The 13,139-nt window shown below is 39.6% G+C and overlaps 1 protein-coding gene across 10 annotated transcripts in view; it reads right to left on the bottom strand.

Moving 5' to 3' along the window:
• Positions 1–13,139, bottom strand: part of KIAA1109 (KIAA1109 ortholog) — a 157,701-nt gene that overhangs the window by 8,851 nt on the left and 135,711 nt on the right. For 9 of the 10 annotated variants that reach the window (XM_014539037.1, XM_014539038.1, XM_014539039.1 and 6 more), the window contains 9 exons: positions 9,987–10,187; positions 9,225–9,404; positions 6,434–6,571; positions 5,517–5,774; positions 4,293–4,443; positions 3,731–3,888; positions 3,436–3,628; positions 3,008–3,225; positions 101–352 (listed from right to left, as the gene is read on the bottom strand). In XM_014539037.1, coding sequence (XP_014394523.1) covers positions 101–352; positions 3,008–3,225; positions 3,436–3,628; positions 3,731–3,888; positions 4,293–4,443; positions 5,517–5,774; positions 6,434–6,571; positions 9,225–9,404; positions 9,987–10,187 — 1,749 coding nt within the window. Of the gene's footprint in view, positions 1–100; positions 353–3,007; positions 3,226–3,435; positions 3,656–3,730; positions 3,889–4,292; positions 4,444–5,516; positions 5,775–6,433; positions 6,572–9,224; positions 9,405–9,986; positions 10,188–13,139 lie in introns of those variants that run through there. The other variant, XM_014539042.1, reaches the window with a different exon arrangement.

Consider the following 13,139-nt stretch of genomic DNA (forward strand, 5'->3'; position numbering starts at 1 on the left):
AGAGAAAACAGATAAAAGATATGAGAAAGAAAAGTTACTCTGCTATGTATTATCACATCAGAAGATGGAAAGAGTAAAAGTTTGAAATGTGTCAGTTTACCATCCTCCCAGATCTTCTGAGCTTCAGTCCAAAAAGCAATATTTGGTTCTTCTAGGTGAAAAAGGGCCCAGGATTTTGAACGGAAATTTGGACCATGGAAACAAGCTAGTGTCATGTGGTTTCCATGTAAGCTCATCGATCCTCCAAACTGCATTCCATCTTCTGGTAATGGGATCTGGAATAAGGATATGTGGCATCCCGACACCACCTTCAGTACTCCAGGCCAGTGTCGATGGTGGGCGGCGTCCAGCACTGCAAGAAAACCAAACAGGCTTGTCCTGGGTGCCTGCCGCAGGCACATCTGCAATGGCAATGGCAGGGAGCTGGGGGGCAGCAGGGCTCCTTTCTGCAGCTGCAGTGACTCAGGTAAGGGATGAAAACAACAACCCAACCCTGGTTAACATTAAGCAGAAGCTAATAAGCATATAGTCTTGGGAAAGATGCTGCATAAGGATGGATGCAACTAAGGAAAGTAGTAACTTGTTAATAATTACAACTAATACTGCTGTAATAATTTACAAATGCTTGCATGACATTTTATACAATTCTCACAGTAACTGTAAACTAGGTATTTCATCTGGACCCTGTTCAAGTGAAGCAGAGGACGGGTTAACTAAACCAGCAACTAGAAGACCTAGAAATCAAACAGATCTCCTGATTTTTAGTACATTTTCTTTTTTTACTCTTTTGTACCCTTACTACTCAAAAGTGAGGTCTGAGGACCATCATAATCACCCAGAGCTTGTTCAAAATTCAGGCTCTTATGTCCACCCCACACTTATGTATCAGAATCTGCATCTGAATAAGACCTCCAGGTATTTCAGGTGTTTGAGTAACACACCTTAATATTTCCCGTTTATTCTAGTGATGTCCTTTTTGGCTGTTTTCCACAGCTCCAAGTCCAGATCCAACCAGGGGTCATGCATCGTATTTACGGTAATTGGCATGTCTCTTTAGTTTCCTTTAATCTAAAACAATTCTATGAGTCTATTTGTTTGTTTTCTATGACAAGGGCTTTTTCAAGAATCCAGGAAAGGCATTTTAGGAAAACCCCCCTCTATTTGTATATGCCTGACACCAATTCTAGTTTACAGGAAATAAAAGGACTATAGGAAAGAGATAAATGGAACCACAAGGAAGCAACTGAAAACTAGAAGGCAGGACATTGTGTAGGATAACTGGCCAAGCCTCTCAAACTAGTCAGGTCATTAAAAAAGGACTATGCTGAATTAAAAGAGAATAAAGGAACATAACCAGATCTGACCTGTGATCTTGAATGTGATATACTGGTTTGGACAAATTTTAGGATAATTTTAGGTCAGTTGTGGAATGTGGTCACAGGCTAGAGGAGCTAAATTAGCAAAATAGAAAGTGGGAGCTTGTTGAATGGAAAAGGTTATAAAACAATATGAACAATATTTTGGTAAAAAGAACATATATAGGTGCATAGAAAAATATCTGAAGGTGCATGCTCTCAGGTGTTCACAGGAATGATTTTTTGATGGAATAGGATGCTTTTATTTTTTGCTTGTATTTTCTATTTTTTTTCAATGTACAAATATTGCTTCTGTGATAATAAAAAGTTATTAAAAATTATCCTAACTCTAACAACTTTTTGCCACTTTACTTCTATCACCTAGTTAAAGCCATCATCACCAGTAGCCTGGACTCCCACAGCGCCACCTTACTATGGTAATGTCAGTATGTGTGCAATGATAGTAATTACTACACTTGCTCTCTGAACTTCCATCCTTAACTGCCTACAGTCTGTTCTCCACACAGCAGCCAGAGTGATGCTTTACAAAGGAATATTTTAAGATAAAGTAAAATAATATTCAATCTGTTCGAGACTCTCCAATAGCTACCCATCATATTAAAACTCTTATCTGTGGCCTAGCTATCTGAGCTAAGGTCCAGTGTTTTACTGCTTGCTCACTGTTCTACACAGTGACCACCTTCGTGACCCTCAAAGCAAGTACCCTCCTGCTGTGGGAGCTCTGCACTCTCCATAGGCCCCTGTGCTTGGAACGCTCTTTCCTAGCCCTCAGCCTAGATCTTTCACTTGAGAAAAGGCTTCCGGGAGCCCCCTTCTAAAATAGCCATCCTCACACACTCATTCTCTGTTTCCTTCCACTGCTTCATTCCTCTTCTCAGCGCCTCTCTCTACCTAAAACTATCTTGCATTTTAGTTAGTAACTTAAATATGGGATGTCTCTCCCACTAGAATGTAAACTTCATGAGGCTAGGAACTTTGCCCACTAGATCTATGCCATGTGCTTTAGCACATGAGCATGTTTAATAAATATTTGCTGATTGACCTACTGAGTGAAAATAAAAATCTGCCTAGGACAGCCGTGGGCAAACTACGGCCCGCGGGCCGGATCCGGCCCGTTTGAAATGAATAAAACTAAAAAAAAAAAAAAAAAACCGTACCCTTTTTTTTAATGATGTTTACTTTGAATTTATATTAGTTCACACAAACACTCCATCCATGCTTTTGTTCCGGCCCTCCGGTCCAGTTTAAGAACCCATTGTGGCCCTCGAGTCAAAAAGTTTGCCCACCCCTGGCCTAGGAGAACACAGCTAATAAATTCAAACTCAGACATTCTGATTCCACAGCTTGTGCTTTTAAGCAGAACATGGTATTGTCATAATTTGTATTCAGGAATGTGGTATATGGATGATTTAGATGAGCTGTGGCAAGGGGAGGAGATAAGAAATGGTTACTTCTCAAATGATGGCTTCAATGCCCATGTGGGTGGGAATCAGGTACGTTGCTGAATGAACTGGAGAAGAGCATATGGATCACTGTAAGCATGGCATACAGATACTATGTGACTTTAAATGAAAATTGCAACACATTCACTGAAAGATCAGCACATACAAAGCCTTAGTTCTATTTCTTACACTGCTCTTGTGAACTTTTCTCTAGGATATTCGTCACTGTCTTAGGTGGAAGATAAGGAACTGGTCCCCAGGTAGACAGAGCTCGTTTGCTGGTATCAAACTGTTGCGTGAAAAATTCCTGGAGCTTCATTCCTATTTTTATCAGGTCTGGTGTGGTTGATCTTGATATCATTACTTGGAAAATATCCCACTTCAAATCTCCATGGACAAAAATTTCACTAGAATATAAAACAGAGTCTTTATCACATAGCTTATATAAGATGGTTTAAAAGTACATGGTTTAAAAGTACAAGAAAAAGTCCCTTCCCCACCAAGCTTTTTCATTCACATTAATTGCATAATATAAAAGCTTGTGCTTTCTCACTGAATGACAGAAAATATGTTCAGAGCAGTCATGCAAAGTTTGAAAGGTCCTATTTCCTGAATACCTTTTATCACTTATGCTTGAATCCAAGGCACTGCACAGATTCACCTTCCACTCGTCCTGCAGCTTGAGGTCAGCATTGCTGAAGATGCCCATGAGGATGCTGGAGCCCATGTAGTCCACGCGGGCCTCAGTGGAGCCCATCGTGATCTGAATTTTGTGACTGGGCTGCTGATTCGGATGTTCAGAAATATGAGCTGAAATAATTATTTTTCAGAGAAATGCTGAATGGGAAAAACTCATCAAAAGTTTTTAAAACTTTTTTTCAATATATTTTTCAGTTGTAAAATTCAACATACCAACCATCTCCAGTGCATTGACATCGATGGTCCCTCCAACAACCCCTCCCTTAGAGTCTAACTGGGATCTTCCCAGCCCCACGGACATGCTGATCTCTCGGTCACGGTTGCTTCCTACTGACAGGCGGCCCTGGCTCTTCAAACCACTCGTTGTCCAACTAAAATAAGAAAAGGGTTATTAAATAGACATATGGCTTCCAGTGTCATAAACTAAAACAAGAGTTAGATGATTTCAAAAAAGTTTTTTTTAAGTTTATTATAAAAACCAGTAAATGTTTAAATGTTAACATTTATAAGGCTTTTTGCTTAGCTAGAAAATTATGCTGTTTTACTTATAATTTTTTCTCTTTTTAGAACATATATTTCATATTGTTTTATAGTATAGTATCTTTAGGATTAGATTAAGCCATTTCAGTATAAAGCAATTTTGTATCTTTTATCTACTGTTTTCACTGTCTCAAACATTTCATCATTAGAAAAAGGTTTTGAATTACTTTAATACACTATAAGAAAAATTACAAGTAATGATTAAATATATTTTCTTTGTATCTGACCAGCTTACGTTGTATTTCCCATTACATTACTCATATTCATTTGGACGTTTAATTGCTTCAAGTTGATAGCAAACACGACAAGTGTTTCCCATGGAGTCCCTTGTTGACTTGCTGCTTTGTTGGATTTGTTAAAAGGAGTTGATGTTTTTGAAAGTGAGTCTAAAAATAAAAAAAATCATATGCACATTTGTTCACAGATGCTCAGTGATTACAAAGCAAAAACTACTCTTATCACTATAATCCAAAAACTGAAATGATATTCTTGTGTTATAGCCAAATGTTAAATAGCTATCACATTGCCTCTAAAAGAGTTACCATTTACTGACTTTAGCAGGTGCTGGCAGTCGCACTTTCTGGAAGCTTAGAGAGTTCTCTATGAGTTCCTTGTTACAGGAAGAAATTCCAGTATGCACAGGATACAGCAGCACAGATCTTTCATCACCCTGGGTTCTCAGCAGAGAAGGAAATCCCAAGTTGCTACTGGCTAACAGAGGACCTAAAGGCAGGGACCATTCTGAGATGCAGAGGCTGCTGCATGCCTGTCTTCTGTGTCTTACAGACTCACGTATGTCTTGAGTCCTGCATTTGCTCATTATACCCTAATCTTACCTTGTGACATGAACTAAATCACTCATTTTTATATGTTCAGACTCAAGTAGAATGCTGAGCACATAAGAGTTGAAAAAACATGGGTGAATAAAAGAATGAATGAATACAAAGATTAACTTTTTCAATATCAAACATCTTTTACAATATTGTAGGCTTGGTTTACTTCTAAATATAACTGTACCATTGAGAAGTACAGATTGATAGTTATGAATAGTCATGGGGCTATAAAGTACAGCATAAGGAATATAGTCATGAACACTTTGTAAAGTAATGTGATTGTCTAACCACTATGTTGTACACCTGAAACCAATACAAAATAATGAGTATGAACTGTAATTGAAAACAATTTAAAAAAATAACTGTACCATCTGGAGCTCACTAACAATGTGCTCTCTCCTTCTTCCCTACCCCCTTTTAAAGCTCTGAGCCACCCAGCTATCTCTTCTGCAGACAGATACTTTGAAGTGTGTGTTGTTTGGTTTGGATCCCCTCCCCTCCATCTTCCATAAAAACCTGCAAGAGTCTATTTCCCTGCAGGTGAGACAGAAATCTGGGAGTAACTAATTGAGATTTTTATCCTGGAGTCATTGGAGGGCCACTGATAACAAAGAGGGCAGTGTTACCTCTTCGGGGAACTGAAGAATCCGATACACTCCTGGATCTTATGGAAGCTGGGGACTTCAGGCTCTGTGCCACTGTCCCTGGTGACATGGTGCTGTTTGTCATGTGCTCAGTGAACACATTGGGCGACTGAGGCATGTGGGTGAAGGAGGCTGACTGACTAGGCTGCTCCCAGGTCCTGCAGTAAGCTTTTCTTGATGATTCCGGGGAAAGATGTTGGCTCACCCCTTCGATGGAATCAGGTGTCCCTGGGCCAGACGCTAACAGAAAAGTGGAAACAAAAACAATTAACAGGGTAAAATTGGCATGCTATAAAATAATAAATTTTAACACTCTACCACTTCTAAGCACATGACATACTTTTAGTTCTCTATTTGACAAGTGTGCAGAGCACATTCCAGCTTGTTAGTTTACTTCTCACAGAAACACTATGAGAATGGCTGAAGAGGTATTATGCTCCCACTTTACAGATGAGGAAATAGACCAAGACCAGGTTTTGTATATTTTGTACTGTATCTTGCTAACTCTACCTTTCACTTACACAATATCTAAGTCCAGGAGAAAAACACAGGCAATATGGTAGCATGTCCCCAACACTTTCTATTTTCCATGCTTATCTAATCATGATTTTAATGGCTACATGTATTTCTGCATTTCCAGATTTTATTAAGATTATAAAATAATTGTTAATGTCAGCAGAATGTAGTTTCTGAGAGGGCAAGTTCTCTGTGACCCTGCTCATGCATTCCCATGCTTAGCACACTGGAGGGGATCAGCAGATGCTTGAATGAGGGAATGAACTGCATGCCACAACTTACCAAGTAAGACAAAGTTTGTGTTGTCAATCATGGATCTTATTACTATTGCAACCAAAATTAAAAGCAAACTAAGTGTAACTCTAATTACATAATGAGCTTACTTGGCAAATTTATAGTTTGGTCTCCAAGGAAGAGACGTCTTGCAATACTTCTCCTGTACCAGGCTCTTGGAAATGCCAGAATTTCACTGAGCCGGCGCATATCATATTTAAAGGAAGCAGAACCTATGTCACAAACAGCTGATACAGAAATTTAAAAAATGTGTTAGTACAGATTTTCAAAACCTTTAATATTTTCTACATGGTATAATATAATATGGTATTACACAACTAAATTATAATAGCTACAATTCATGAAATATCTAAATATGTTGCACAGCATGATTAGTAAGGGATAATATGTTCCTTCCATAAATGAGAAAAGTAGCAGATTCTAACACTTTAGTTCCATTCCTTTGTTGAGGTAAAGGCAAACTGGAATTACACTTTATCAATAAATTCTCAGAGAGGTTCTAAAGGTCAGTCTTACAGACAGCTTTCAACTTGAACACAGGGCTTTTCTAAAATGTGGCGAATGAATCATGGGATAAACTGGGATACACACTTCCTCAAAAGTGACTTCAAACCAAGTGGTGGTGTGGGGGAATTGCTGCTTTCCTCTAGACCCGTGGTCAGTAAACCGTGGCTTGCGATCCACATGCGGCTCTTTGGCCCCTTCAGCGTGGCTCTTCCACAAAATACCATGTGCGGGCGCGCATGTACAGTGCGATTGAAACTTCGTGGCCCCTGTGCAGAAGTCGGTATTTTGTGGAAGAGCCACACTGAAGGGGCCAAAGAGCCGCATGTGTCTCGCAAGCCGCGGTTTGCCAACCACTGCTCTAGACCAGCGGTCACCAACCAGTGGTCTGCGGACCACTGGTGGTACATGAGGTCCAAAAGGTTGGCAACCACTGGTTTAAGGAAACCTTTGGAGCAATGGTCACCAACTGGTGGTCCACAAGGTCTGAAAGGTTGGTGATCACTGCCAGAGCAGGGCTGGTCAGTGTGAAGGCCCTGTGCTGGTCACGCAGCTCCTGCTCTGCCCTCCTTATTCCTCCTCTAGGGCCTCAGGAGGGTCTTCACACCTGGGTCTCCCAGACGTGCCTTCAGTTTCCCTCTGAGCTCACAGCCTATCAGCAGCTGCCATTAAATGCCCTGGAGGTACTTCCTCCTTTATTGTCTACCACTCTGACCCTTCTGACACACAGGCTGAAAGTGTGAGGCATCCTGTCTCTGCTGCTCTGCACACACTCTGTCCTCAAGTTTGTAGATTCTCTCCTCTTTCTCTAGACACCATTCCCTCTTCTTCATTATTGTCACAATCCAGCCTTCAGCCCCTGCTGCTGTGTCTAATTAAACAGCCTCCCCACTCATCTTCCCTCCCATTTTTCATGCTGCCATGAATTATTTCTAAAATACCCACTACACACACACACATACACACACACACACACACGTTTATTTTATAATCCATATAAAATTTTGTCTTTTTTTTTTATGGTCAGAACACCTAAGATGAGATTTATCCTCTCAATTTTTCCAAAGATTTTTAGAGAGAGTGGAAGTGAGGGGGAAAGACAAAGAGAGAGAAACATCAATGTGATAGAGACACATCGATTGGCTGCCTCCTGCACACATCCCGACCTGGGCCGAGGATCAAGTCTTCAACCAAGGTATGTGCCCTCGACCAGAATTGAACCTGCAACCCTTCAGTCTGGGGGGCTAACTCTCTAATCACTGAGCCAAACTCAATAGATTTTTAAATGTACAGTATAGTCTGTCATCTTTGGGGACAATGTTATCATCCCATTTCTTAAAAACTTCTAATGGCTTCACTGCCCAAAGAATCGATGCTACCAGCATATGAGTCATGTGCATGTGCACTGCTAGCTTCATAACTAGCTTTGTAACTATGGGCAAATCACTTTTTAAAAAAAGTTTCTATTGATTTTTTTAAAGAGAGAGGAAGGGAGAGGGAGAGAAAACCATCAAGGAGAGAGAAAAATCGATCAGCTGCCTCCTGCACACCCCTACTGAGGATCAAGCCAGCAACCAGGGCATGTGCCCCAACTGGAAATCAAACCAGATATCTCTTGGTGCGTGGGACAATGCTCAACCAACTGACACATACTGGCCAGGACTAAATCACTTTTGAATATTTAAAACTAAATGCATGTGGAACATTTTTAACTCATTCCTCTTTAGTGTTTTAAGAATTTACAATTAGAAAATCAAATGAAACACTAGAAATTTTACCAATTTATGGTAGAGAAGTGAAGAGAAGAGCAGTTTTAGGTGACTCAATGAGGCACATTTTAGCCCTTGGGTGATATTTCTGTATATTTATCTAGAAACTAGAGGCCCAATGCACGAAGATTCATGCAAGAATGGGTCTTTCTTCCCCTGGCTGCGGCACTGCCTTCACTTGGCCAGAGCTGCCCTTCTGCCTTCCCATGCTGCCCAGAAGCCTGGAGAAGCTAGGGTGGTGCGGAATGCCTGCCTCATTGCCATGGCCACAACGCAAGCATCCTGCTCCACCCCCGGCTGCTCCACGCCTGTGTATGCAAATTAACCCATCTTTGTTGGGTTAATTTGCATACTCACTCCTGATTGGCTGGTGGGCGTCGTGAAGGTATGGTCAATTTGCATCTTTCTCTTTTATTAGTGTAGATAACATTTCTAACACTGAATACTTGCACTGAAAGTGTACACTAGGCTGGACTGTCATTCCTCTCCTTTACCATTAAAAGCTTCATATTATTAAATAAATGTAATATTTAAACACTTAAAAAGGAGCCCCTTATTTAATTCTGGAAAACAAACATTTACATTTAAAAACTATAAAATTGAATACCAGATATATTTATTAGTGTGGTGTCCATTTTGCTTGCAGACTTATTTACAGACTGATTTTCAAAAAACGAAGCACCTCCTGAACGCCTTATCCGAGACAAACTCACTTTTACAAACTCAAGGTTTATACTCAGTGAGTCTTTTCGACCAGTGACTGAAGTGGGGTCTTCGTCCACATTCCCTTTAAAAAAACCCACACACACCTACATGAGTACATATACACAAGATACATGTGTACATATACATATACACACAACTATCTAATTCCATGAAATTATCCAAAACACTGGAATTAAACACATCAATTAAAATCATTTAAAGTGAGGTAAAAATTTAAGCAGAATGATCTAATGAGCATTTTTATTGGTAAAATGCCAGTGAAATTTAAGTTCTCTAATAGTAATAATAAAACTAACAGTCTCATTTTAAATTAACAAACACAATATGAACACCTTAAAAAATTTACTATTTGTAGAATAGAATTTCTTATCCAAATAAATCTATATCCAAAGATATTATTGTGCTGTGTATATCACTTATAAAATATTCTGATTTTTACAGTTCTTGTATAAATCATTTACCCAAATTACTTACTGCATATTTCTACTTATTTGTAGAGACAGGATATATATTATCAAAAGGAAAAATTAGTAAGTTTCTGATCTTGCTTTATATCCATTATTAAAGGTATCATGATTTATGAAAAGATCAAAGTTTGAAAAGTGCTCTAAAGTTGAGAAAGATGCAAACATGCTAAGTGTACCTAAGCCTCCTGACCCAGACGTGAGGCCAGAAACAGTACTCTTCTGTTTTCCAGCTCCGTAAGGGTGAAACACGTAGAGGGAGAAGTCAGACATGCAGGCAGTGAAGCTCAGCCCGGAGGAACTACTGCTAGAAGTGGTCAGATCTGACTGACTGCTGCTGTGCCGACTTCTGCCAAGAGGGCTGCCCAGTCCTGATGAACCTGCCATCAACACAGACATCCAAAATCTTTATCAGCCACAGAAAATTTAAAAATCCTGCCACTAATAGTCTCAAGAGCCACCAAACATGACTTGAAAATAAAAAAGAAATACTCAAGCATGCACTCATAAATGTAATCCTTGAAAACAAAATGAGGTCTTAGATATACTTTGCAATTAATTTACTTGGTAAACCAGGTTAAATACTCTGAAACATTCCTTTATAGTATGACTGGCCAACTCCACAGCCTCCTGTTTCTGCTCTCCTTTGTGCCACTGAAACAGGCCAAGGAAGAGGCACAAAATAGCAGGGGTTTAAGCAAAGGGGGGAACTGGACACACTGTTCACAAGCCCAATCATTCCAGTAGGAAAGAGTGCAAACAGAGCAAATGCAGAAAGTTACACCTTTTCCAACGAGCATGGATGGACTTAGAGGGTATTATGTACAGTGAAATAAGTCACTCACAGAAAGACAAATACCACATGATCTCACTTACATGTGGAATCTAAAGAACAGGATGAAGCAAAAAATAAACCAGAAACAGACACATAGATATAGAGATCAGACTGACAACTGTCAGAAGAGAGGGTGGTTGGGGCTGGGTGAAAAAGGTGAAGGGATTCAGAAGTACAAATTGGTAGTTACAGATTGTCACAGGGATGTAAAGTATAGCACAGGAAAAACAGTCGATAACATTGTAATAGCTCAGTATGGTGCCAGGTATGTACTTGAAATAGCGGGTGAACACTTTGTAACATATATAACTGAATGATCACTATGCTGAACACCTGAAATACAAAATAATATTGAATGTAAATTGTAATTGAAAAAAAAAGAACCACTACACATATGCAAAAAAAAAAAATGCAAAAAGTAAAGATCTCTCTCTCTCTTAGAGAACCAAGTGTCAGTGGCAAAACTTACCATGTGTGGACAGACTGATTCCCACTATGCTTTAAACATAAATAATGGGAGGACATCTGAATAGGACATTAAATAGTATTTGGCTCCTAAATAGCATGTTATTAAACAATTAGAGCCTGCCCTGCACCCTCTTGCAATCGGGACCCCTCGAGGGATGTTGGACTGCCGGTTTCAACTAGATCCCCACAGCCTGCAGGGATCGGACTGATACCGGCAGTCTGACATCACCTGAGGGATATAGTAGTTCCCGAAGCAGCAGGCAGCCAGGGAGGAGATCGAGCCCAGGCCAGGCGCCACACCACTCCTGCTCATCCCAGCCCCGCTGCACCTGCTGCCGCTGCCACTCAGAAGTGCTGCCGCGGAGGTGGGAGAGGCTTGCACCATCACAACTGCACTTGCCAGCCGTGAGCCTGGCATCTAGCACCCGTCAGTCAGCTGAATGGTGCTCCCACTGTGCGAGCGCACTGACCCCAGGGGTCAACTCCTGCATTGAGCATCTGTCCCCTGGTGGTCAGTGAGCATCATAGCAACCGGTCAACTGGTCATTCAGTCATTTGGTTGCTTAGGCTTTTATATATATAGATGAATGTGTTACCAAAGAGATCAAGGAAGAAGTAGAAAATATCCCGGAAACAAATGAAAATGAACACACAACAACCCAAAATCTATGGGACACAGTGAAAGCAGTCCTGAGAGAGAAGTTCTTAGCATTACAGGCCTACCTCAAAAAATAAGAAAACCTTTTAATAAATTACCTAACTCTACAACTTAAAGAATTAGAAAGAGAACAATAAGAAAAGCCCAGAGTAATTAGAAGAAAGGAAATAATAAAGATTAAAGCAGAAATAAATGACATAGAGACTTAAAAAATAATACAAAAGATCAATAAAACCAAGGGTTGGTTCTTTGAAAAGATAAACAAGATTGATGAACTTCTAACCAGACTCAAGAAACAAAGAGAGGACCCAAATAAAATCAGAAATTAAAGAGGTGCAGTAGCAACTGACCCCACAGAAATACAAAGGATTGTAAAAAAAAAAAAAATACTCTGAACGACTATATTCCAACAAACAGGACAACCTGGACAAAATGGACATATTCCTAGAAAAATACAATCTTCCAAAACTCAATGAGGAAGAATCAGAAAACCTGAATAGGCTGAAAACTACTGATGAAATTGAAGCAGTAATAAAAAAAATTCCCAGCAAACAAAAGCCCTGGTCCAGATGGCTTCACAGGGGAATTTTACCAAACATTCAAAGAAGAACTAACACCAATTCTCCTCAAACTATTTTTAAAAAATTCAAATACTTCTAAACTCTTTTTATGAGGACAGCATTACCCTAATTCCAAAACCAGATAGACTCCCTGATGAACATAGATGCTAAAATCCTCAACAAAACATTAGTAAATCAGATGCAGCAGTACATTAAAAAGATCATACACAATGACCAAGTGGGGTTTATTCCAGGGATGCAAAGCTGGTACAATATTTGCAAATCAATAAATGTGATACATTACATAAACAGTTTGGAAGACAAAAATCATGATCATATCAATTGATGCAGAAAGAGCATTTAACAAAATCCAACACCCTTTTTTGATAAAAACTCTCAGCAAAGTGGGAATAAAGGTATCATACCTCAACATAATAAAGGACATATATGACAAACCTACCCTACAACCAAAATCATACTCAATGGGCAAAAACTAAAACCATTTCCTCTAAGAACAGGAACAAGACAGGGATGTCCACTTTCACCACTCTTATTCAATATAGTACTGGAAGTCCTAGCCATGGCAATCAGACAAGAAGAAATAAAAGGCATCCAAATTGGAAAGGAGGAAATAAACTGTCATTATTCACAGAAAACCCTAAAGACTCCATAAAAAAACTACTAGATTTAATAAATGAATTCAGCAACATAGAAGGATACAAAATTAACACTCAGAAATCGATGGCATTTTTATACACCAATAATTAACTCTCAGAAAGAGAAATGAAGAAAACAATCCCATTTACCATTG

This window comes from Myotis brandtii, unplaced genomic scaffold (genome assembly GCF_000412655.1).
Source record: "Myotis brandtii unplaced genomic scaffold, ASM41265v1 scaffold208, whole genome shotgun sequence".
NCBI lineage: Eukaryota > Metazoa > Chordata > Mammalia > Chiroptera > Vespertilionidae > Myotis > Myotis brandtii.